Below are 23488 nucleotides of genomic sequence, written 5' to 3'. Positions count from 1 at the left end.
GCAGGAACCAGAACCCCTAGGGGCCGCGGGGAGCCCCAGAGGGGCGGGAAGAAGCCAGGGACTCCTTCGCACCCGCGCCCGGCGGGGGAGGCCCCTGGGCAAGCGCCCCGCCACCCCCGACCCCAGAGGGAGAGTGCCCTACAGAAACACCCCCGTCCCCGCACGTGTCCTCCTCCCCGCGTTTCCCGAGGCACTTCCCGCCGCCCATTCCCCAAGCTTCCTCGCCCCCGCCCCTGGCGACCCTCCCTGGGTTTCCTTTGTCCCCTCCACACCCTCGCCCCGAGCTTCCTGAGTCCTTTCCACGGATATTTCCCCCCCTCCCCCATCTCACCCCCCGCGCTGCGCCCCTTCTGGAGCTTTTCCCGTCCCCTCCCCCCCTCCGGCTTCCCCGTCCCTTCCCGGAGCCTCCCCAGCGCCCTCCCCGCCCCCTCCTCGGTTTCCCTTGTCCCCTCCCGCCCCGCCCCCGTTTTTAAACCTGGCGCCGAGCGCACTGGTAGGTGAGCGCCCTCGCCCGAGCGGTTAGAGGCGCGGCCGTGTCGCTGGCGCCGCCGGAGAGGCGCTGGCTGCGCGGGCACCATGAGACCCGAGGCGGCGGCCGGAGCCCGGGAGGCGCGGGGGCGCGTCTGTCACTGCCCCGCGGACGGTCTCCGGAGGCCACCGCCGCCGCGCGGGCCCGAGAGGTGAGGGTGTCCCCGCGGCCCCCTGGACGCGTCGAGAGGCGCGCGGCGCGTCGGTGCGGCGAGCGCAGAGCCCGATGCTCCAGCGCCGCGGAGCCCCCCGACCCCGGGCGGAGCCCCGGAGCCCGACGGCGACGCCGCGCAAGTTCCTTAGCCTTAGACGGGGATGCACAGTCCTCTCCATTTTCCGCGCACGGTGCCGAAGTGTGGAGGCCCAGGAAGCGCCCCGCGAGCAAATGGGCCAACGCTTCCATTCATAGATCTGAAATTCACTGGGCTGGGAACGTTGGACTCTCGGGGCCTCTCAGCTAGCCTTGTTTCAGGGGATCCCCTCACCACGCGGACTGTCACACTCTCGATGACAGTCTTTGTTTGCCCTGCGCTTGGGGCTCAGCCCTTTCAAGGTAGTACAGTTAAAGTGTGGAAGGGGCTGGGTGGCTAGGCAGCCAGAGAGGAGAAACCCATCCCCAACCCCACCCCCCTTTCGCATCGTAGAACCTGTGGAATCATCTCTGCAGGGTCAAGATCCTTCAACAGCAGAGGGGGTGCGGTTGAAATTAATGAGCAAAAAAGTCGCCAGCTACAGTGGGGAATCAATTGAATAATCCAGTCAGGTTGGGAAAGAAATCTCTCAACTAATGTGTCCCCTGATAATTGCATCAGATTTGGGACTTCTCAAAGCCAGTGAAGGCAGAGAACTGAGAATGTGGCAGGAGAAAAAAAAAAACAAAAAACGAAAAAAAACAAACCACAAATGGCATGGGTTTATCCACAGACCGAGAACTTGAGAGAACTTTCTGCAGTATCCAGTGACTCTTTCTCAGGCAAACATTGGAATTGATAAGAATGATAACTCTTATGATATACTTTTAAAAGACAGCAGAAAATTCTGGGGTTCACCTCTGGTCCCTGCCTTTCCAGCCCCACACCGTGGAGACCTTGGATCCTCACACCCCAAGAAGCTGAGCTGACCAGAACTGGAAGCCGGGTAAGGTTAAGGTGGGCATTGTGGTATCGAAGGGTTCAGCCAGAAAGTGGCACAACTAAAAAATGACCATGAAAGGCCTCCTCAGCTTGTCCCTCCCTTGGTCCTCTAATGCAGAAGTGCCTGTGGGCCTGGAAGAGGGAACCTGGGTGAGCCTGCTGTTGATCAGACCTGATCACGGTGTATAGATTGGGCTCCTGCTTGCTTCTTTCTTGAAAAGCAAAACCACTATGGCGTAGCTCTTTCAAGGGCATTTTGAGAGTTCTAGAAAAGAGCAATTGAGAGAGATTTCTTTATGTTGAGTACCCCCCCCCCCCCGGAAACCAGCAGGTAGAGAGAGGAGGGGAGAAGGCTGCCCCAGTCTCCCTTCTGTGTGTACCATTACTGGTGGGCTCATACCACAGTGCAAATAAGGGCAGAGACCAGTCTGGGGTGCCCAGAAGGTGTGGTTTGAAGCCCCCACCCACCATCTGGCCCTTTCTGAAGCACTTTTGCCCAGTCTGCAAGCACTCCTGGGGTAATTCATGTTGTCTGAGCAAATACTCTCCAGCCGAGGGCTTTGTGGGTAAAGATTAATCTCCACCACAATTCTTTTGTTTCCTGCACTGGTAACTAAATTGCTTTATGCTTTTGAAGTAATGGCTTGCTTTCATAGAATTTACCTTTCCTTTTTAAAAAAATCTTAAATTGTAAGTTGATGTCTTTTATAATGCTGAAGAGCTAATCAGGCTGGGAAGGATCATGCATTTAATTTACCAAACATGTGGTATATGTTATGTGGGCAGTTATTTGTAATATGATAAGAAGCTCAGGTGCACGAAAGCTGACCTTTGACTGTATTTTGATATTCAGACTACTTTATTAAATTAGCCCAGATAATGGAAGTTTTAATTGTTGCTGTTATTTTAAAAATGAAACAAATGCAATCTATATCAAATTAACGAGGGATATGATTTTGTAGCCCAAGTTACTCTTAAATACGTGCAATATCTAAATAATGGAAAATAATCAACACCTTTTGCATTCAAACTTAAGTTCTTTTTTTTTATTTAAATTTTTTATTGTTATGTTAATCCCCATACATTACATCATTAGTTTTAGATATAGTGTTCCATGATTCATTGTTTGTGCATAACACCCAGTGCTCCATGCAGAACGTGCCCTCCTCAATACCCATCACCAGGCTAACCCATCCTCCCAACCCCCTCCCCCAAACTTAAGTTCTTAAACATAAGCCCTTTAAAAGGTGCTTGGGAGAGGGAGAAATTATAGTTCACAATTATCCAATTTTTTGTTAAATGAAATGTATATGGAGCCTATCAGTTGTTGCAAGAATAAAAATACAATAGCACAGTATAGTATGCAAGGCAGATGGGGTTTTTTCTCTTATGATGAGAAGGATATTTGTGAGAAAAATGATTACTTGCAGAAAAGTGTTCAGCTGTAGGAAGTTGCTAGTTGATCGTCAGCATGGCACAGTTGTGTCCGTGGATTTTGGGGGTGGGGGGTGCTCTGAGGGGGCTGTAGCGCACGCTGCCCCGCTTGCCCGGCCAGCTCTTTGCAGAGCCCAGGGGGCCAGGCGGAAAGGACAGCACCGGGCGAGCGCAGGTTCTAGGTACCGCGCACTGTTCCGGGAGCCCGGGCAGGCGGAGCGCAGCCTGGCGCGGGGAGGGAACGCTTCTTGCTCAACAGCGCCCTCTCCCGACAACGCGGGAGAATGCCTTGGCTCTAGAGCCGGGTTGTGTATTTCCCCCGGAAAAATTCGAGGGCTGCGTTCGAGGCCCTGTGCCCTGAGCACTGGGGTCACCCTCACCCATTTGGTACCCCTACCTCCCTTTGGGAGCTGTCTCCCTCTCCTGCCTGGGGGAAATGAAGGACAGCCTAAGCCTTTGTGGACCTCTGTTACATTTTGCTCCTGGCCACTTGCCCACCTTGCAAGGGAGGGCACCTAAAAAAGAGGTGTCTGCTGGGCTCATCCTCCCATTTTACAGGCTTCCCACACCATCGCTTTATCGGGGTCAGAAGCTGCATGGGGAGGAGAACGGGCGACTCTAATGATTAAAGTCTGCTTGTATCTCTTCTCTTACTCCTAAGGACACATACACACACACACACACCTTTCCTTGTATACATTGCTGATCCCCTTGAATTATCCAAGTGTGAATGTGTAGACATTTCTGTCATCAGAAAATGATCTTTAATTGGAAGACATTTGTGGCATACAGTTTTTTTTTTTTAAGATTTTATTTATTTATTTGACAGAGAGAGAGAGAGCGAGAGCAGGAACACAGGCAGGGGGAGTGGGAGAGGGAGAAGCAGGCTTCCCACTGAGCAGGGAGCCCGATGCGGGGCTCGATCCCAGGACCCTGGGACCATGACCTGAGCTGAAGGCAGACGCTTAACCGACTGAGCCACCCAGGCGCCCCGTGGCATACTTTTTTAAAGCTATGTATGTTGGGGGTAAAGTTTTACAGTTTTTAAAGGCGTATTGTATGTTTCACAGTGTCTGGTCAGAATTACGCACTTAAAGGAAGCTGTCTTTCTGTGCTAACACTGTCTTTTGGTGTCCACCAAAGTTTGCACCGTGGCATTAGATGCGCTCCCCTCACAGGATATAAAGTCACTCTGACAGCCCAGGATGGCTTACTGTGGTAGTGAGCAATTAGGGGTATTTCATAATTACAAACAGAACCTAACACGGACATGAGGCTCTGGAGTCCTCAAAAAGTGAACTTCATTTTGGAAGAGATTTTGTTCCAAGAGCCTCATTTTCCTTCCCTAACTTCACTCACCCAGGCATATTGTAAAAAATACGGTTGGTAAAATATAATGACATTTACTCACGAAGGCCACACACCTATCACTGCGGGATAGAATGGGTGTGATGATCGTTGGTGACAAACCATCCTCACAGTCCTTCCTTGTCCTGCTCTAGCAGATTTTGTCTCACTCCCGATCTGCTTTCTGCTAGACTCCATGCAAACCCAAGGGCTGGGGTTTCTGATCCATTGCCCCAGGCCATTTCAGCTCACTTTCAAGCTGTTCCCGGATGGTCTGTCCCAAGACGACCCACTTTCCGCTTTCCATAGTAACTAAAATTTTCAGAGCTCTGAGATCAAATGTCAATTACCAGCTTTGCAGCCTCTCAGATCATCTGACCACAGTTCAGGCCAAGTTCACTGAGAGTCAGGACCTCACGAATTTGGGTAGAATGGGGTCAGTCCTGGACAGGCAGGTGTGACTGTCCCTTCACCTCCCTAGCGCTGATGCTGGTCACAGCATGGACAAGCCTGGCTCTCTCTCTCTCTCTTTCTGCTTGTATCTTATCTCCATCAATGTTGCCCTTAGTGGCTCCGACTGGCTTCCCTTTCCTCCACTCGTGATATTCAAGTGGTCAAGTGGTTTTTTGCCCTTGGGATCCATCTTTCCTTGCCTTCCTGTCACTGTTCAGACCTTTATCCCTTCTTGCCCCGTGCCTCTGAGCCCTTACCTCCCCAATCTAGGCTGTGCACTGCTCCCCGGGGCCTCCATTATCCTTAAAATACAGATCTGACTGTTGAACTCCTGGCTCAAAAACCAGCAATGGTCTCTAGTGCTGTCTCCAGAATGAAACCCAGGCTCAAAAGTAGGTATTCAAGGTATCCTGTAATCGGGACTCAGCTTCCTGCTGGAGCCCATTAAATAACACAGCTTCTCCTTCATTCCACACTGGGCTCCTCACCTCTCCCCACCTATGCTCTCTGTTTTCTGGCCCCTCAGAATTTGATGTTCCCCTCCGCCAGGAATGGTCTCAGACTTGCACACCCAAATGCTGCTGACGTCTCTGCTAGGCCCTCCGTGAAGCTTTTCTTCCTCCCTGCCTAGAATCGTTGGCATCTTGCTGAACGAGGCTTTGTAGTGTAGTCATTTGCCTACGTGTGTCTTTTCCCGTTAGATTGAAAAAACCTGAACTGCAGGACTGCGTCAGACTCATCTTTCCATCTTTGAATCCCTCACAGTGCCCAGGACATTGCTGACAACAGGAAGAGAAAGAGGGGCTTATCAAATACTGTGAGGGTGTTTAAACTGTCTCTAAAATTGGTATTGATACTAAGAAGTGCAGACTACTTGGATTTTCTTTTTTAGAATTTCAGGATGCTAAGGTTGTTGACTATGAGGTTCTTGACCACGTCTGTGTTTGTACGTGTCTGTCTTTACAGCTTGAACCTGAAGGTGACCAACAAACTCCGGGATCAAAGGGGGCCTTTGGGTTTCAGCATCCTGTAAGGTAACATGACCTCACAGTAAGAAATAGATTATTTCCTTTTAATAGAGGCATAAATACACTTTAATGTCTTCAACTGTGCACATTCTCAACAAAGTAGAAAATAATTCAGTATATTCTCTAATATTTAGTTATTATTACCCCAAGAAACTTCAAGGATCTTTTGTTGGATTTCTGGAATCCATTCTGGAATCATTCATTCATTCATTCGTTCATTCAGTGTTCTAGTTGCAAATTGGATTGACCTCTTTCCTTTGTCTTTTTTTTAAATTTTTTTAAATTTTTTTAAATTTTTATTTTTTTTAAAGATTTTGTTTATTTGACAGAGAAAGAGACAGCCAGAGAGGGAACACAAGCAGGGGGAGTGGGAGAGGGAGAAGCAGGCCTCCCGCTGAGCAGGGAGGCTGATGCGGGGCTCGATCCCAGGACCTGGGATCATGACCTGAGCCGAAGGCAGACGCTTAACAACTGAGCCACCCAGGCACCCTTTCCTTTGTCTTTTGTTTTTACCTCTCATTACATATTATGTCTTGTGTTAAATTCAACGGAATGTGAATTGTATATGTGTGTCTGCTGATCTACTTAAATATTTAAGCCCATTCCGATTTCTCTCCCAGGACATCAGTTAGTATATCGTCCAGAGCAAAGTAAACCTTCAAAACGTGTGTGACCGAATGAGGGGCCGGGTGGATGGCTCCACTGCGGTTGGCTCCTCCAGGCTTTCTGAGCTCCCACAGTCCTGGGGGACTGTGTCCTGCTGTGTCCCTCTTACATTTCATCCACTTTGGGCAGGTGGCTCACGCTCAGGATTTTTATCTGTTTCTCGGTCTCTTTCTCTCCCCATCCTGGAAGAGTATTTTTACCCTGGTTATCCTGGAAGACCGAAAGCTTTAGTAAAATCCAAAGATCCTAATTGCTAGAGATAAAATCGAAAGCCCTTCAGACTGGTCAAAGAGTGATTTTTGGAAAAGGGAAACTTTCCTCGTGCCCTGACACCAGTGGTCTTTATTCCCCACAGGATCACTCGGGAAGCTTTAAAAATACAGACTCTGGGTGGCTCCCCGGGGGGTGCTGACGCACTCAGTCTGGGCAAGGCCTACGTGTCTGTATTTTCACAGGCTCCCCGGCTGATCCCAACGTGCATCGGGGTTGAGGGCCACCACCCTCCTTCATGCCCTGTGAGCACCACTTGCCCCGCACACCCATGCACCTGCTTACCACAGACACTCTGCTGCTCCCCAATGTTTGATTCACTGAAAATGCAGGGACTGGTGAAGCGTGCATTACAAACCAAGGACACAAGTTTATTTTATCTTTTTATTACAAAAAATTTCAAACTTACACACAAGGGGAGAGAATAGTCACTGGCCTCCACATGGCCATCTCCAGCCTCAATAATTATCAACAGTCTTCAGATCTGATCGTGTGTATCACCCTCTCCCAATTATGTTTTTATTATTGTTAGAATATTTTTTTTAAGATTTATTTATTTGAAAGAGAGAGAGCACAAGTGGGAGGGGCAGAGGGAGAGGGAGAGAGAGAATCCCAAGCAGACACCCCACTGAGCACAGAGCCCGACCCTGGGCTCAATCTCATGACCCTGAGATCCTGAACTGAGGTGAAACCAAGAGTTGGATGCTTAACCGACTGTGCGCCCCCAGGCGCCCCTGTTGTTAGAATTTTAGAGCACTTCCAGACAGCCCACAAATTCAAATTCCCCTGTAAATACTTCAGCATTACAGCTAATTTTTAATATGGCCAAACCTAAACTATGTTTATGTTTCTGTCATTACTCGTATTTTATATAATATTCTATATATATAATATATATTATATATAATATATAATTATATTATATTCTGTCATTATTTGTATTTTATATAATATAGAAATATATATAAATTAATATATTTAATATATTTATATATAATAATATATATTCTATATGTAGAAATTATATATATATATATAATGGTTTTCTTTTTCTCTGTTTGTTGCAGAGTTCCTCAACCCGAGCACTATTGACACTTGGAGCTGGATAGATCTTTGTTGTAAGGGGCTGTGGTGGGCATTATGGGATGTTTACCAGCATCCCTGGCCTCTGTGCACTACATGCTAGGGGCTTCTTCTCAGTTGAGGCAACCAGAAATGTCTCCAGACATTGCCAAGTGTGCTCTGGAGGTTGAGAATCCCTGGCTTATCAGAAATCCTAGGAAGTTCAGAATTGTCATGCATTATTTATAGTAGGGCATTCTCTCTCCCTCTCTCTCTTTTCTTTTATATCCAAAAAGAGAGAAATTGCAATCAGCTTTGCAGGGGTGCACGGCTGGCTCAGTTGGTAGAGTGTGTGACTCTGGATCTCGGGGTTGTAGGTTTAAGCCCCATGTTGGGCATAGAGATTACTTAAAAATAAAAAAGAAATCAGCTTTGCAAATAAGTAGTGGTCAAACGATAATCCCTCTCAGTTCCTCAGAAGACCTCAGGAAAAAATGCAAATAAATTAGTGAAAGGCATAAGAATAAGGGGTTATGGGGAGAGTGAAGGGTATTTTAAATACTTTCCATGTATAACTGTAATCCTAAATTCTACAAAACCTGAATTTAGAGTTCCAAGTTTATATATTTAGGTTCTTTCCCTTCCTTTCTTCCTCCCTCCCTCCCTTCCTCCCTCCTTTCCTTCCTTCTTTCCTTCCTTCCTTCCTTCCTTCCTTCCTTCCTATTCTTTAGACACATAGTCAGGGTTACCGTTTTCTGTTCTGGCAAAGCTAGGAACCCACTCCTACAGCTTCTCTGTAGCAACGTCCAGAAAAATTAGCTGCTTCTCTAGACTGTGGTTCCAGAGTCCTATTTCCTCCAGAGCCCAAAGGTCACAACATTCCCTATCCTTGGGGGTGCTAGGGGGAGTGGGGCCTAACCTAAATAGGACATATATTCTCCAGGATAAGTGACATTCTCTGTTTGATCAGAATGAGACTCTTCATCTTGAAACCCAGGGTTTTAATTTCCTTTTACCTTCATGGAAGCACCCCCTTTTTCCCGTGGTGGTCTAAATCGATCTGCTCACTCCGATTATAGCTTGTTTCTGAACTGGTGTGTAGGGTTCCTTTTGCCAGGTCTCTCCACCTGCCCACGTTTTTGTGTTCTGATGATTTAGAAAACACTCTGCACAGTGAAGGCAAGATCAGAGAGGGAGATTGGGAGTTAGATGCCTCTAGGGAAGAGGACCCGCTAGATGGAGGTTAGCCTATTTCAGGGTGATTAATGGTGTATTTGTTTCTTAAATATTAGACTTTATTTACCCATTTCAAAGCGCCAAGAGTATCTGCAGAGTTCTGGGGAAAAAGTGCTGGCCAGTTTCCCAGTGCAAGCCACAATTCACTTCTACAATGACGAATCTGACTCAGACGATGAAGAACAAGAGGAAGAAACCCAGTCTTCCAACCTTCAGAGTCAGGCGGAGAATGGCCCAGGATGGAAGGACAGAGGTCAGCTGACAGACCCAGGATGGAGTTCTGTAGGGCAGAGTGGCCTCGGTGGTAAGGGTCCGCTCCCTCATGGTGACTCTCTGGGGGGCACAGAGCATGCCTCGCCCAAATAAACGGGGTCTCTCTCCCACACCAGACTTGGCTCACATGTGCTCTTGGGGACAGCTGTGCATTTCCCCTGGTGTACAGGGTTCGGGGACTATCTCTGGCCAACAAGAGCTTAGCTTGTAACTTTTCCTGCTCCTGGTGATTCTCTTCGGGGCACTCATGCATACCATTGGGAAAGGAATCAGGAGGTTTGTGTTGACGTGGGTTGTTATCAGATGGTACCAACTTTCAAGGCACATTCACATTTTTATTCTGCCATCCAATGACAGATTATTCCAATATAGATTAATAACCCACCGATGTCTCTCACTTCACCTCAGACTCATTATGTAGCTATTTCTACTTTTGTAAACAAAAGGATTTAGACATTGTCCAAGGGTGGATGTGTTTGCTTAGTGGCATTTCGAAAATATTTATGAAAAATAAAACTGAATAATTTCCGTAAGAGTAACAAAAACTTTAAATATGGATTTCTAGGGGAATAATTCCGGTTTAAAATTTATGATCCTTGTCTAAGGGCTGAGTGTATGAAGATATAGAGAAAAGAGCTTTAACTCTTAGTTGGGAACTGGTTCGGGCTTGTTACTTGAATAAAATAACACTGTTTTCAATCAAATTATCTAATATAAAATTATTTTCTTTTTTTATATTTTGATGATCAAATGATTGTGTTCCACAAGTTTGTTACTTAACTATCTTATATGTGATTGTCTTCCTATATATAGTACTTTAATAAGTTTATACTTGAAATAAATATTTTGAAAGACAAAATGTTTGATAATCACCTTTTTTGTTTAAGACAATTTTATTTATTTATTTATTTAGATTTTATTTATTTATTTATTTATTTATTTATTTATTTATTTTAAAGATTTATTTATTTGACAGAGAGAGACACAACGAGAGAGGGAACACAAGCAGGGGGAGTGGGAGAGGGAGAAGCAGGCTTCCCGCAGAGCAGGGAGCCCGATGCGGGGCTCGATCCCAGGACCCTGGGATCATGACCTGAGCCGAAGGCAGACGCTTAACAACTGAGCCACTCAGGCGCCCCTAGATTTTATTTTTTTAAGTAACCTCCACACCCAACGTGGGGCTCGAACTCACAACCCCGAGATGAAGAGTCACACATGCTCTACCCACTGAGCCAGCCAGGCGCCCCATGTTTAAGGCAATTTTAGATTTAATTAGTGCCTGCTTTAAAGTTTTTATAAGTTTGTTTGGATGTTTTCATATTTAACTCTTTAAATGATATTTTTTAAAAATAAAAAAATGTATAAAAAGAAAGCAAAAGGGATTATAACCTCGATGCCCAAAAAGTCCATTAATAGTAAAAAAATTGGAGTAATACATGCAAATATTTTAACAATCCAAACAGCATAGAAAAGTATACATTTGCAAAGTAAAAGTCACCTTCTTCTGTTTTCCTCTTTCTCTGTGCAAAGGTGCTTAACATCAATTGTTTCTGATTGCTCTGCCCCTTTAAAAATTACTATTTATGGGGCATCTGGGTGGCTCAGTCGTTAAGCGTCTGCCTTCAGCTCAGGTCATGACCCCAGGGTCCTGGGATCAAGCCCCACATCGGGCTACCTGCTCTGTGGGAAGCCTGCTTCTCCCTCTCCGACTCCCCCTGCTTGTGTTCCCTCTCTCGCTGTGTCTCTCTCTCTGTCAAATAAATAAAATCTTAAAAAAAAAATTTGAAAATTAAAAAAATAAAAATTACTATTTGTCTTTTTCTTTCTTTTTTTTTTTAAATAACTGGAAATTTGTACCTCTTTATCCCCTTTATCTGTCTCACCCACCCGCCACCTGCCTACCATCTGGGGACCACCATTTTATTCTCTGTATTTAAGAGTCTGTTTTGTTTGTTTGTTCATTTGTTTTGTTTTTGAGATTCCGCATGTGAGTGAAATCATATGGTATTTGTCTTTCTCTGACTTATTTCACTTAGCATAATGCCTTCTAGTTCTGTCCATGTTGTTGTAAATGGCAAGATCGCATTCTTTTTTTTATGGTCGAGTAATATTCCATTGTGTGTGTGTGCATGTGTGCGCTCACACACACACCTAGACCACATCTTTATCCATTTATCTATCAATGGACACTTGCATTGCTTCCATAGCTTGGCTGTTGTAAATAATCCTGCAATAGACATAGAAGCGTGCATGTCTTTTTGAATTAGCGTTTTTGCTCTCTTTGGGTAAATACCCAGTTGTGCCATTACTGGATCATATGGTAATTCTACTTTCAATTTTTTGAGGATCTTCCATAACGGTTTTCCACGGCGGCTCACCAGTTTACATTCGCACCAACAGTGCACAAGAGTTCCTTTTTCTCCACATCCTCACCCGTACTTGTTATTTCTTGTCTTTTTTTTAAGATGTTATTTTTATTTTTTTTATTTTGAAGGAGAGAGATAGTGTGGGACAGGGGCAGAGGGAGAGGAAGAGAGAGAATCTTAAGCAGGCACGCCCAGCACGGAGCCCCACATGGGGCTCGATCTCACAACCCTGAGATCATGACCTGATCCTAAATCAAGAGTCAGACGCTTCACCAACTGAGCCATCCAGGTGCCCCGTTTTAAGATTCTTTTTAAGTAAATCTCTACACCCAACGTGGGGCTCAGACTTAGAACGCTGAGATCAGGTCTCATGCTCTACCGACTAGGCCAGCCAGGCGCCCCTATTTCTTGTCTTTTTGATACTAGCCATTCTGACAGGTGTGAGTTGATATCTCATTGTGGTTTCGATTTGTATTTCCCTGATGATGAGGGATGCTGAGCATCTTTTCATGTGCCTGCTGGCCATCTCCAAGTCTTCTTTGGAAAAATGTCTATTCAGATCCTCTGCTCATGTTTTAATTGGATTGTTTTGTTTTTTTTTTTTTTTTCTTTTCTTGGTCTTTTTTTTTTTCTTTTCAGATTTTTTCCCAAAATTTTTTTTAACAGTTAATTTTATCGTTTCATTTACTTGTTTAAAGTACCTTTTTTTCAGACTTAAAAACAATTCTACCTGGGCTTATTTCAGAAAGGATTTAAGATGGCCTTCTATTTTGCTGGGTCTTAACAGAAAAATATTAGAAGTCTCATCCTTACTGTCCCTCCATGTGATGCTTCAGGTGAAGCTTCAGTCATCACATTTGGCTTTGTTTAGTGTTTCTTAATAAATCACTTTTTCTGAGAAAAAAAAAAAAGATTTGGTCCAATCTCCAAGTTCCTGTCAAGAAAGCAAACTTGGTCCGTCGTATATTCACTTATAAACTGTACATTACATGGAACCATTTGAAGTTGCTGATGTTTGGCTAGTTTGATCCCCATTTCCGGTCATTTACAAAAAGAAAAAAAAATCACCTTGGTGGTATTTTCTTTCTTTCTTTTTTTTTTTTTTTTTAAGATTTTATTTATTTATTTGACAGAGAGAGAGAGAGAGAACACAAGCAGGGGGAGCTGCAGGTAGAGGGAGAAGGAGAAGCAGGCTCTCCACTGAGCAGGGAGCCCGATGTGGGGCTCGATCCCAGGACCCTGGAATCATGACCCAAGCTGAAGGCAGCTGCTTAACCGATTGAGCCACCCAGGCACCTCTTTTTTTTTTTTTTTTTTTAAAGATTTTATTTATTTATTCATGAGAGACAGAGAGAGAGAGGCAGAGGGAGAAGCAGGCTCCCAAGGAGCAGAGAGCCCGATGCGGGACTCGATCCCAGGACCCTGGGATCATGACCTGAGCCGAAGGCAGACGCTTAACCATCTGAGCCACCCAGGCACCTCTTGATGGTATTTTCTACAACCTGCGTTTCTCCTTCATTTTCTGCAGTAGCTTGCCTAAGAATGATGCAGAAAATGGATTTCACATGCGGTGCCATCTACATACCTTTCCTCTGAAATCTTTTACAAATTTGAATCAAATCAGCCACTCCAACAAAGGGTATAATTAGCCAGGATTCCATTAAATATATTATTTCGAATAAGTAATGTGTGGTTCAGGCTGACTTCTGTGAGCCATCTTTTAGGGATTCACAAAAAATAGCTCCTAATGAATGTGATTATTGAAACAGAATCTTGCAAATACCACAAGCTGAAGCATGTTAGGAGCATTTGTACTTTCACCCAGCTGCATGGCAAGCCTCCCACACTGGCTAATTTGTTGTAATATTTGTTTCTGCACATCTCCAGCTTTTCATGGAGTCTTCCAGCTGATGTGCTAACAAAAGCAGTTCAATGTGTTGACCAAATTGTTTCCTGTTTGCTATTTTAACCACTTTCACTGTGGTAGGAAGAAAAAGTGTTTTCCCAGTGCTGTTTCTTTGTGAACTTCTGTATTAAATAAGAAATTGCAAAATAATCTGCCAAACAACATTAAGTTTGGTGACATTTTGTAGAATACTAGATTGAGGATCACATGGTTTTAAATGAATCAGTAATATCTGAGGTATCATCTATCCTTTGCTTGAGGTTCAATGATAATGTGTTAATAACAATTATTTTTCTTGAGAATTTCAATTATTTTTTGCTCACTTCCTATTGGCTCTTTTCACTTATTATGTGGCTAAAGATGAGCTTGTAAGCAAAGCAGAGGTTCAGCCTTACCATTTTTTTGTGGTTCACTTGTACTCGGATGACCTGTATTATTTTCAACCCAATTTCTTGGGCAGAAATTGTTTTTTAAGTTATAATTCACGTACTATAAAATTCACACTTAAAGAGTATACAATTCAGGGCATCTGGGTGGCTCAGTTGGTTAAGCAACTGCCTTCCGTTCAGGTCATGATCCTGGAATCCCAGGATCGAGTCCTGCGACGGGTTCCCTGCTCAGCAGGGAGTCGGCTTCTTCCTCTGACTCTCCCCCCTCTCATGCTCTCTCTCTCTCTCATTCTCTCTCTCTCTCAAGTAAATAAATAAAATCTTAAAAAAAAAAGAGTATACAATTCAGGAGTTTTGTGCATATTCACAGAGTTGCATAACCATCCCCACTACCTAGTTCCAGAATTTTTTTTTTTTAAAGTTTTTTTTTTTCCAAAGATTTTATTTATTTATTTGAGAGAGAGAATGAGAGAGAGAGAGAGAGCACATGAGAGGGGGGAGGGTCAGAGGGAGAAGCAGACTCCCTGCTGAGCAGGGAGCCCGATGTGGGACTCGATCCTGGGACTCCAGGATCATGACCTGAGCCGAAGGCAGTCGCTCAACCAACTGAGCCACCCAGGCGCCCCAGAATTTTTTTTTTTAATGTAGGCTCCACACCCAGCATGGAGCCCAACAGGAAGCTTGAACTCACGACCCTGAGATCAAGACCCAAGCTGAGATCAAGAGTCGGATGCTCAACTGACTGAGTCACCCAGGTGCTCCCAGAATATTTTCATCACACCGAAAAAACCCACCACACACATTATTCCTTAATAGTCACTCTCATTTCTCCCTCCCCCCAGTCCCTGTCAACAACTGATCTACTTTCTGTCCATCTGGATTTCCTATCGTGGACATTTCATATAAATAGAATCATATAACATGCGGCCTTTTGTGTCTGCCTTCTTCCACTCGGCATGTTTCCAAGGTTCATCCATGCTGTAGTTTATGTCAGAGCTTCATCCCATGTAAATTAACAGAGGTTAAATTAAATTATCTCTTAAAATTTTTAGGTTTTCAGGGGCGCCTGGGTGGCTCAGTCGTTAAGCATCTGCCTTCGGCTCAGGTCGTGGTCCCAGGGTCCTGGGATCGAGCCCCCCATCGGGCTCCCTGCTCCGCGAGAAGCCTGCTTCTCCCTCTCCCACTCCCCCTGCTTGTGTTTCCTCTCTCACTGTGTCTCTCTCTGTCAAATAAATAAAATCTTTAAAAAAAAAAAAAAATTTTAGGTTTTCAGAAGTCCCAATATTCCCTATGAATCCCTTTGTACCATCCCCTGGGCTGTGTGCACTCATTGAGCAGACCCCCCGCCCCCCGCCCCCCGCCCCGGCACCTTGCTTAGAGCACAGAGCTAATGCCGTCATCAATTCAGTCTTGATTTCTGTATGATTCAGTTACACTGGCTCAGAGAAAATTTCATTCTGAATAAGGAAATAAGCAAGTCCTTGTTTTGCAAATTCCTGTTATTGGCGGGCCTTGCAGCACCTGACCCACTGCTCCCCAATGGAATATCCTGCTGTGTGGCTTACAGTGCATTTTCAGTAGCATTATCTTCCTTCAGAGGAAATAGAACATTTGTGGTCAAAGAAGACTACAAAGAAATAAAATATGTACCACCCACAAGCCAATAGGCACCCGTACTTTAGGTGATTTTAAAGTAAGGCATGGGGTGCCTGGGTGGCTCAGTCAGTTAAGCATCCGACTCTTGATTTCAACTCAGGTCATGGTCTCAGGGTCGTGAGATGGAGCCCCATCAAGCCTTGAGATTCTCTCTCCTGCCTCCGCTCATGCTCGTTCTCTCTCTCGAATAAATAAATAAATCTTAAAAATAAATAAAGGCATAAAACTGCTCTCTGAAATTTATATGAAAGGGTATCATTTCTTTTTATATTCCAGAGCTCAATTTGAAGAATATATTGGAATACCTATTTTTAGAGGCAATTTCTTAGCAATTTTATTATAAATACTAACATAAAGAAAATAAAACCATCCTTTCTTCCCTCTAGGTTAATTTTCATTGTAAACTTTATTTTTTATTTTATTTTTTTTTAAAGATCTTATTTATTTATTTGACACAGCGAGAGAGGGAACACAAGCAGGGGGAGCGGCAGAGGAAGAGGGAGAAGCAGGCTTCCTGCCGAGCAGGGAGCCTGATGGGGGGCTCGATCCCAGGACCCTGGGATCATGACCTGAGCTGAAGGCAGACGCTTAACTGACTGAGCCACCCAGGCACCCCCACTATAAACTTTTTATTGAAGAATAACACACCTATGAAAACATATAGTATAAGCATGTTATATATTTGCAAGGTTAATACACTCATGCAAACAGCACTGCAGATCAAAAAGAAAACACAAATAGCCCCCTACGATAACCCCATGTGCTCCCTTCCAGTCACTACCCCTTCCTACACTACAGATTCCATCTGACTGGTTTTGAACTTGGGGTCAGTAGGATCACAGGACATGTGCTCTTTCGTGTGTGTCTTCTTTCCTTAACGTTCGTTTGTGAGATTCTTTCATATTGTGTGGGCAGTTGTAGGTGGCTCATTCTCTGCTGGATAGACCCCCACTGTGTGACTACACAGCCATTTATTCATCCTTTCTCCTGGTGAGTATTTGGTTAGTTTCTAGCTTGGGGCTATGAGGAATAACACTGTTTTGACCATTCCTTGTCCTATAGGTGGACTTGGGCCCCTGCATATGTCTGGTCTCCTCCAAGCAGAAACTAAGGACTGGGGAGAGGGGGTATGGGCCAGAAAGTTCTGGAAGAAAAGAATGAGGTTACGAGCAAGGCCATTCTTTTCTTTGAGATCTTTATAAAGGGGCTAGAGCTCAGAAGTGTCATGGCGTCCAGTGAGTGAACATGGGCAGTGGGCTCTTGGTTCTTCCTGAGTTGGGATTTTTGTAACAGGGTTTAGGAGCTTACTTCATTAGGATTGTGAAATGGAGGGGCGCCTGGGTGGCTCAGTTGGTTAAGCGACTGCCTTCGGCTCGGGTCATGATCCTGGAGTCCCTGGATCGAGTCCCGCATCGGGCTCCCTGCTCGGCAGGGAGCCTGCTTCTCCCTCTGACCCTCCCCCTTCTCATGTGCTCTCTCTCTCTCATTCTCTCTGTCTCAAATAAATAAATAAAATCTTTAAAAAAAAAAAAAAAAGGATTGTGAAATGGAAATATGAAAGGGGACCTGGGACATTTGATCCCTTAAGATCCTGGAGAAGAAAGTCTAAGAACTCTGTTCCGTAGGTTCCAAGAAGTTTCCAGGAAATTAGTAAGGTTTCCACCAAGCGCTTGAACTTGTCTGATGCTTTGACCTACAGAGAAAATCCAGTTACAGGAAGAGTCAAATCTGAGAATAGAATCCATATGCTCCAGGGGCGCCTGGGTGGCTCAGTCGGTTAAGCGTCTGCCTTCGGCTCAGGTCATGGTCCCAGGGTCCTGGGATCGAGCCCCACATTGGGCTCTTGGCTCGGCGGGAACCCTGCTTCTCCCTCTCCCTCTGCCTCTCTCCCTGCTAATGCTCTCTCTCTCTCTCTCTGTCTCTATGTATCTCTGAGTTTCAAATGAATAAATAAAAATCTTTATGACACAGCCAGCAATTCCATTTGTAAGAGTCTACCCAGGAGAAATGAAAACATCTGTCCACAGAAAAACATGTACACCAATGTTCATAGCACCTTTATTTGTAATAATCCCAAACTGAAAACAATCCAAATGCACATCAGCTGGTGAATGGATAAATAAAATGTGGTCTATCCGTTCGATGGCATAAAATTCAGTAATAAGAAGGGATGAAATGTAATATTAGTGCATGTTAAAACATGAGTGGACCATGAAAACATGATGCTAAGTGAAAGAATCCAGACACCACAGACTACACTGCATGATTCCTTTGTATGAAATGTCAAGAAAAGGCTTGCAGTATGCTTGGAAAGAGAGTCGTTGTCCAGGAACCAGGTTGTGGGGTCTTGTGTGGCAAGCTCGGGGCACCCGCCTATCTAGGGGACAGCAGAGAAGAGCATGACGGAGTTTTGAACAGGAGAGTGATATGATCAGGTATGTGTTCTGAGCAGTCTTTCCATACTGAGGCAGGTCTGGGTACAAGAAAACCAGACAGGAAGCTGTCACAGTGATGAGAGATGCTGACTTGAACCCCGGGAGGAAGGCAAGAGAGGAGGACACCTACTTGAGGATGTACATTTCTGTATGTCCATTTCTGAGCACTCTTTATTGGGATTGCTGAACTGTAGAAGATGCACCTGCTCACTAGATAACTAACTGCCCGTGGCTCTCCAAATTCATGCTGGCCATTCATGCAGGCGATGTTCTTTAGAACACCCCAGCTAACTCCCTATTCTCTGTGTCTTCCTATAGCGCAATTTCCTATCACCTGCTCCATGAAGGAGATCTATTCTCTGATTGTGGATAAAGAAAATCAAAAGCTTCATGTTAAGCATGTGATTTCCCCTCTCCTCTCCCACTGTGCCCGAGCTCCTCAGCAGATTGGAAGGCGTGCTGCTTCCTTCTTAATAGTCCTAGACCATAAATCTAAGTATGCAAGAAAAAACAAAGGGAACAAAAAGAGACAAAAGGCAAATCTATAACAATAATTATATATAAAAATGCATCATATATAATTATATCATATATATAGTTATATATTGTATATAATTATAATTGTAATATATATTACATAATGCATTATATGTAGTATGTATATGCATATAATGCATAATGGTTGCTTAGCACTGGGACTGGGTGCCCTTCCATGACAGGGATTGACTGTTGATGGGTGCAAAGAAGCTTCTTGGGGTGATGGGAATGTTCTAAAACTGGATTATGGTGATGGTTGCACAATTCTAGAAATTTACCAAAATTATTGGATTGTGCTGTGCCGTGAATGGGTAAGTATATAGTACATAAGCTACACCCCCAATAAAGCTGTTTAAAAAAAGCTTAGACTCTTCTACTAAAATAATATTTGAATTTTTTTTAGCCACTGAACCAATAAACGACCAATGCAATCTTTTTTGTCATGAAAAAAATTTATATTTAAAAAAATTATTTTATTTTATTTATTTATTTGACAGAGAGAGACACAGCGAGAGAGGGAACACAAACAGGGGGAGTGGGAGAGGGAGAAGCAGGCCTCCCGCCGAGCAGGGAGCCCGATGCAGGGCTCGATCCCAGGACCCTGGCGTCATGAACTGAGCCGAAGGCAGATGCTTAACGACTGAGCCACCCAGACGCCCCTATTTTTTTAAAAAGTAATCCAAAGGAGAAAGCTCTAAGTAAATTGTTTGGTTTCTTAGTTTTTGACTCTCTGGATTTCTCAAGGCCCTGTCTTCTGCACACTTGCAGTGACCTCTGAGCCATCCGTCACAAAAAGGTGAAGAGGTCTCAGGTGTATGTTCAAGATGATGGCTTCAGTTCCAAAGGAAGACACTATGGGAGACCGTTTGCTGAGACCCAGGTCATCATAAAGCTAGATCTTTCTGTGAGCATCTTAAATTACTTTAAACTCCAAGATTGCATTGTTGATCAATGTGGAAGGACTCTGACCCAGATTTAAGTTAGGTGTAAGACTTGGGGCTCATTACCAACAATACCAAACAATAATGGTCACCAGCTGTTATAATTTGGGGTCTCTCCAAGTACATCAACTACACCTGCAAATGCAGAAGTTTTACAGAGTTTTCTGTGATATACTGATCCCAGCAACATTTAAAGCTACAATCTAGCTCATTAAAAAAGATATTTTTTATTTTTTATTTTTTTTATTTTTTTTATTTTTTTAAAGATTTTATTTATTTATTTGAGAGAGAGAGAATGAGAGACAGAGAGCACGAGCGGGAAGAGGGTCAGAGGGAGAAGCAGACCCCCCGCTGAGCAGGGAGCCCGATGTGGGACTCGATCCCGGGACTCCGGGATCATGACCTGAGCCGAAGGCAGTCGCTTAACCAACTGAGCCACCCAGGCGCCCAAAAAAGATATTTTTTAAAAAATTTATTTAAAAATATATTTCTTGGGGTGCCTGGGTGGCTCAGTCGGTTGGGCGTCCGACTCTTTATCTCAGCTCAGGTCTTGATCTCAGGGTCATGAGTTCGGGTCCCACGTTAGGCTCCATGCTGGGTGTGGAGCCTACTTAAAAAAAGAAAAACATTTATCAACATACAATAGATACAGAAAAGTGAGCAAATCATAAGTGCTTGATGTATTTTATGTTATTAAAGATTTTATTTAAGATTTTATTTTTAAGTAATCTCTCCACCCAACGTGGGGCTCCATCTCACAACCCTGAGATCATGACCTGAGCCGAAATCAAGAGTCAGAGTTTTTTAACCGACTGAGCCACACAAACGCCCCATGACTTCTAATACCATTGATTTTTGTTGCCCACCTTTGAAATTTATACAAATGGAATCATACAGTATGTGCTTATTTGTGTCTGGTTTCTTTTAGTCAACACTGTGTACCTAAGAGTCCCTCATTGTTCTACGGTATTCTATTGTAGGAATATATCACTATTTATCCATTCTATTGCCAATGGGCATTTGGATTGCTTCCAGGTTTTTGGCTATCATGAACAATTCTGCTAAGAACTCTTTTGAATATGCCTTTTGTGCATATATGTATGCATTTCTGTTGAGTAGGTACCTAGGAGTGGTTGCTGGGTCATAGGGAATGTGTATGGCTAGCTTTAGTATAAATCATTTTATTTTGCTAAAATCTAGAAAGCCACTTGAAGTGATTTAAGAGTAAACACACCCAAATGCAGAAATTTTCTAAATATAAACACACGTTCATTCTTCTTCAGAGTTGACCTGAGCAAACACTGTCATAGGCAGGACAATTGAATATCCGTCACGAAGTTACTGGAGTGTGATGTCTCACAAACATGACTTCTGAAGACACCATCTCCTGTGAGTTTCAGCCCTCAGGAAATGAGGTCGACGTGAGCTTTCTGGCATTCCTGCCTGCTCCCGGGTTGGAATCTGGATGAGCACGGCTTGTATCCCTGCTTTGGCTTTGATCCCAGAGAAAAGCACTACGCTTGTTCAATTTCCCCCCACAATCTGGAAATAAATTTATTTTGGGGTTAGCAAAAAAAAGTCTAAGGTGGTTATTAGCACAGGATACCAGGCTGAGTCTCTCGGTTCCTAGACAACACTTCTGTGTTTTTTCCTGGGGCTCTGTGATTGTTTCCCAGGAGGGACTATAGGCTTTGCCTCCAACCAGTTCTTCTGGGGTGGCCTTGGGCTCATAAATGACCCCTGTCATAGGGCGCCTGGGTGGCTCAGTTGGTTAAGCGACTGCCTTCGGCTCAGGTCATGATCCTGGAGTCCCTGGATCGAGTCCCGCATCGGGCTCCCTGCTCAGCAAGGAGTCTGCTTCTCCCTCTGACCCTCCCCCCTCTCATGCTCTCTGTATCTCATTCTCTCTCTCAAATAAATAAATAAAATCTTTAAAAAAAAAAAATAAAAAAAAATGACCCCTGTCATAGCCCATCCCTGACGTGCCACCTTGAAATTTGAATTCAAGCCAAGGGAACCCTGATTCAACCCACAGTCCGTCCAGTCGGATGTTCTCATGGCACAGGTTAATTTTAGAAATCCAGAAGATCTGCCCCCAATAAAGAAAACCTCCCAGGGAGCGTCCACATCAGTTTCATTTCCTGGTCTCTGGACCGGTTGTCCTACTGGGGTTTGGAGAAAACTTTCTCTCAAAACAAGAGACCTTCTTGCTTCCTGCCTGCCCTTAGGAATTTGAGGGGCTCACCAGAATTTCCGGGCCTCGGGGTCTTTACACGCTAATGGACCAGGCTGTCAGGAGGTCTCAGTTTTATTTTCTTTCTATCTGGATTCCTTCTGTTGCTGCCTGATCTTTCCCAGATCTCTGAAGTACGTCGTACATAGAAGGAGCAGCTTTTGGAATAGTATCCGCTTTGTCTTTGTGTTTAGATGGCAAGCGGTGACCACATCTTTTATTTCTTTTCTACAACACGCTAGTGCCCCAGAGAGACCAGCTTCAGCATAAAGAGAATTTACCATATGCTCTTCACTGTGTGCTTTGGTTTGCTTTAAAAATTGCCACAATTTTTGACTTTCTCATTTGTCAGTGGCAGAACAGAAATTATATTCTCTAAGTCAGATGGGCTTCCTGAATTCCGTCATACTTTTCATGTTTTTGATAAACTGTGGCCATGTTCTAAAAAGCTCTACCCAGAACATGTTTTGTGGAAAACTTGTTATTTGTAAAATGGCAAATATTTAATACAATGAGATATAGGACAACTAATGATCTACTTGCTTAGGTTTATGAAATGGAAAGTAACTATTTGGGATCCCATATTTTGGGGTAACTTAACATTTTAAAAGAATTATTTACTGCCTAAGAATATATATTCTTATATTCTAATAACATATAAGAATGGAGTGAATATAAATTCACTCACCATTAGAAAGATGGTTTAGCAAGACAAGAGGAAAAGTCTGTATCGAAAGACCAAGTTAGTCAACCAGCCCTTCTCAGTTCCCATATTTGGGATGATCTAAATGTGGATGACTTAGTTTCTTTTTTTTAAACCAGTTTTCATCCATCTATCCATCAATCCATTAATTTTTTTAGCAGCTTTATTGAGATGGAATTCACACACACTGTAATTCAACCATTTCAAGGGTACAATTCAATGGTTTTTAGCATATTCATAAATATGTACAACCTTCGGGCGCCTGGGTGGCTCAGTCGCTTAAGCATCTGCCTTCAGCTCAGGTCATGATCTCAGGGTCCTGGGATTGAGTCCTGCTTCGGGCTCCCCGCTCAGTGGGGAGTCTGCTTCTCCCTCTGCTGCTCCCACTTCCCCTGCTCGTGCTCTCTCTCTCAAATAAATAAATAAAATCTTTAAAAAAAAACATACGTACAACCATCACCACAGTCAATTCTAGAACATTTCATCAAAGAAACCCCATACTCTTTAGCTATCAGCTCCCTACTGTCCCACCCCAGCCCTAAGCAACCACAAATCTGCTTTTGGTTTCTATAGATTTTCCTTTTTTCTTTTTCCAAGTTTTTATCTAAATTCCAGCTAGTTAACATACAATGCAGTATTAGTTTCTGTTTCCATAGATTTTCCTATTTTAAAGTTTCATACGGATGGAATCATAGAAGTATGTGGATTTTTGTGACTAACTTCTTTCACTTAGCATCATGTTTCAAGGTTCATCCATGTTCTAGCAGGTGTCAGTGCTGCCTTCCTTTTTATGGCTGAAACATATTCCATTGTAGGGATAGACCGTATTTGTTTATCCATTTGTTTGTTGTGGATATTTGGGTTGGTCCTCTGCATAGCTTCTTAAAGTTCA

The 23488-nt window shown here is 43.9% G+C and overlaps 1 protein-coding gene across 1 annotated transcript; it reads left to right on the top strand.

The window, feature by feature from the left end:
* Nucleotides 1–521: 521 nt before the first annotated feature.
* On the top strand, nt 522–10134 carry RIPPLY3 (ripply transcriptional repressor 3). Its single transcript, XM_036106349.2, has 4 exons — nt 522–680; nt 1599–1665; nt 5862–5929; nt 9214–10134. Exons 1-4 carry the CDS (start codon nt 577–579, stop codon nt 9521–9523), a joined length of 549 nt encoding a protein of 182 aa, XP_035962242.1. The 5' UTR covers nt 522–576; the 3' UTR covers nt 9524–10134.
* The last annotated feature ends 13354 nt before the right edge of the window (nt 10135–23488 follow it).

Source organism: Halichoerus grypus, chromosome 1 (assembly GCF_964656455.1).
Source record: "Halichoerus grypus chromosome 1, mHalGry1.hap1.1, whole genome shotgun sequence".
NCBI classification, from domain to species: Eukaryota; Metazoa; Chordata; class Mammalia; order Carnivora; family Phocidae; genus Halichoerus; species Halichoerus grypus.
This window is presented reverse-complemented; position numbering and strand designations above follow the sequence as displayed.

Excerpts from the sequence above, each read along its gene's own strand:
- RIPPLY3 (XM_036106349.2), top strand. The coding sequence starts at position 577 with ATGAGACCCGAGGCGGCGGCCGGAGCCCGGGAGGCGCGGGGGCGCGTC. Across the intron at positions 1,666-5,861 it reads TGACCAGAACTGGAAGCCGG|CTTGAACCTGAAGGTGACCA; the intron begins GTAAGGTTAAGG and ends CTGTCTTTACAG. Across the intron at positions 5,930-9,213 it reads GGGTTTCAGCATCCTGTAAG|ACTTTATTTACCCATTTCAA; the intron begins GTAACATGACCT and ends CTTAAATATTAG.